This window comes from Monoraphidium neglectum (genome assembly GCF_000611645.1).
Source record: "Monoraphidium neglectum strain SAG 48.87 unplaced genomic scaffold scaffold02739, whole genome shotgun sequence".
Taxonomy (NCBI): Eukaryota; Viridiplantae; Chlorophyta; class Chlorophyceae; order Sphaeropleales; family Selenastraceae; genus Monoraphidium; species Monoraphidium neglectum.
In genome coordinates, this window is record NW_014010889.1 from 1,663 (window position 1) to 2,736 (window position 1,074).

The window sequence follows — 1,074 nt, forward strand, 5'->3', positions numbered from 1 at the left end:
TCGACGCGGCCGAGGCAGAGGCCGCCGCGGCGCGGGCCTTGGCGCTGGCGGCGGGCGGCGGCGGCTGGGCGGCGGGCGGCGCCGGCGGCGGGGATGGGGAAGGGGCCCCCGACGACGAGGAGGAGGAGGAGGAGGAGGAGGAGGAGGGTTTCGACGACCCGTGGGCTCATTTGGACGGCGGCGGAAGTGGCACGCCAGGAGGGGGCGACGGGGGCGTGTGGGAGGACGAGCCCGCCCACTGAGCCGTTGGTGAGCGCGGCGTCGCGACCCTGCCTGTGCACAACGCAAACAGTGCCCGCCTGTAAGGATGTGTGCCCCGTCTAGCCCTATTGTCAAAATTGGACGTGGGCCCTGCATTATGGTTTGCCAGGCGCAGCAGCTGCGCTGAGTGACACGCCATGCTCTAGCACATGTGGGGCGCGTTGCCCAGAGGCGCCAGGCGCAACGCTGCAGGGTTGAGCTCCATTACTCACATTCCCAGGTGTGAGCGACGACAACGCCACAGCATTGGACGGCAAGGGCAGCGCCTGCAATCATGGACGGCCCAGTTGTAGCGCTTCCTGCGGCTGTGAAGATATTGTCACCCCGATTTGCCGCAGAGCTGCGCGGGCTGCCAGGCCACTCAGGCAAGGGGGCGATGCGCGAGGAGGGACCCCAGACAGCCGCCGCCAGCAGAAGCCTAGCGACGTGGCTTTTGTATTGGCGGCACCCTGGATCGGTGGTTGACCATATGGATCAAACATGCGTGGCAAATCAAGGAGAAAGAGCCTTGCGCTGGCTGCAGCCGGGGCCAAGCCTGCGCTGCTGACGCACTCGAGTACTGTACATATGGTCAACCTATTGCAAAGCAGCCTATGCGACTGCGATCAACATGGTCGCAGTGTCCATGCTTTACCTTGGTTAGAGTGTTGCGTAATCAAGGATTCATTGCTGCCTCAAAGAGAAACCCCCGTTGCATGGGGCATTCCACGGCAACACGCGCGGCGGCCGGGCGTCAGCAGTGCAGGCGGAGGCGCGTGCACAGTAGGCAGGCGCCGGCCGCTGAAGCTGTTCCCTGTAATGACAGCTTCTGAT

General features: G+C 64.6%; 1 protein-coding gene across 1 annotated transcript in view; it reads left to right on the top strand.

Annotated features, from left to right (window-relative positions):
- The window catches only part of MNEG_11428 (hypothetical protein), a gene marked incomplete at both ends in the record, with an annotated part of 1,676 nt that extends 1,434 nt beyond the window's left edge, over positions 1-242 (top strand). Inside the window, one exon of the mRNA XM_014040099.1 lies at positions 19-242. Within this exon, the coding sequence (XP_013895553.1) occupies positions 19-242 (224 nt within the window). The remainder of the gene's footprint in view (positions 1-18) is intronic.
- Positions 243-1,074: the final 832 nt, after the last annotated feature.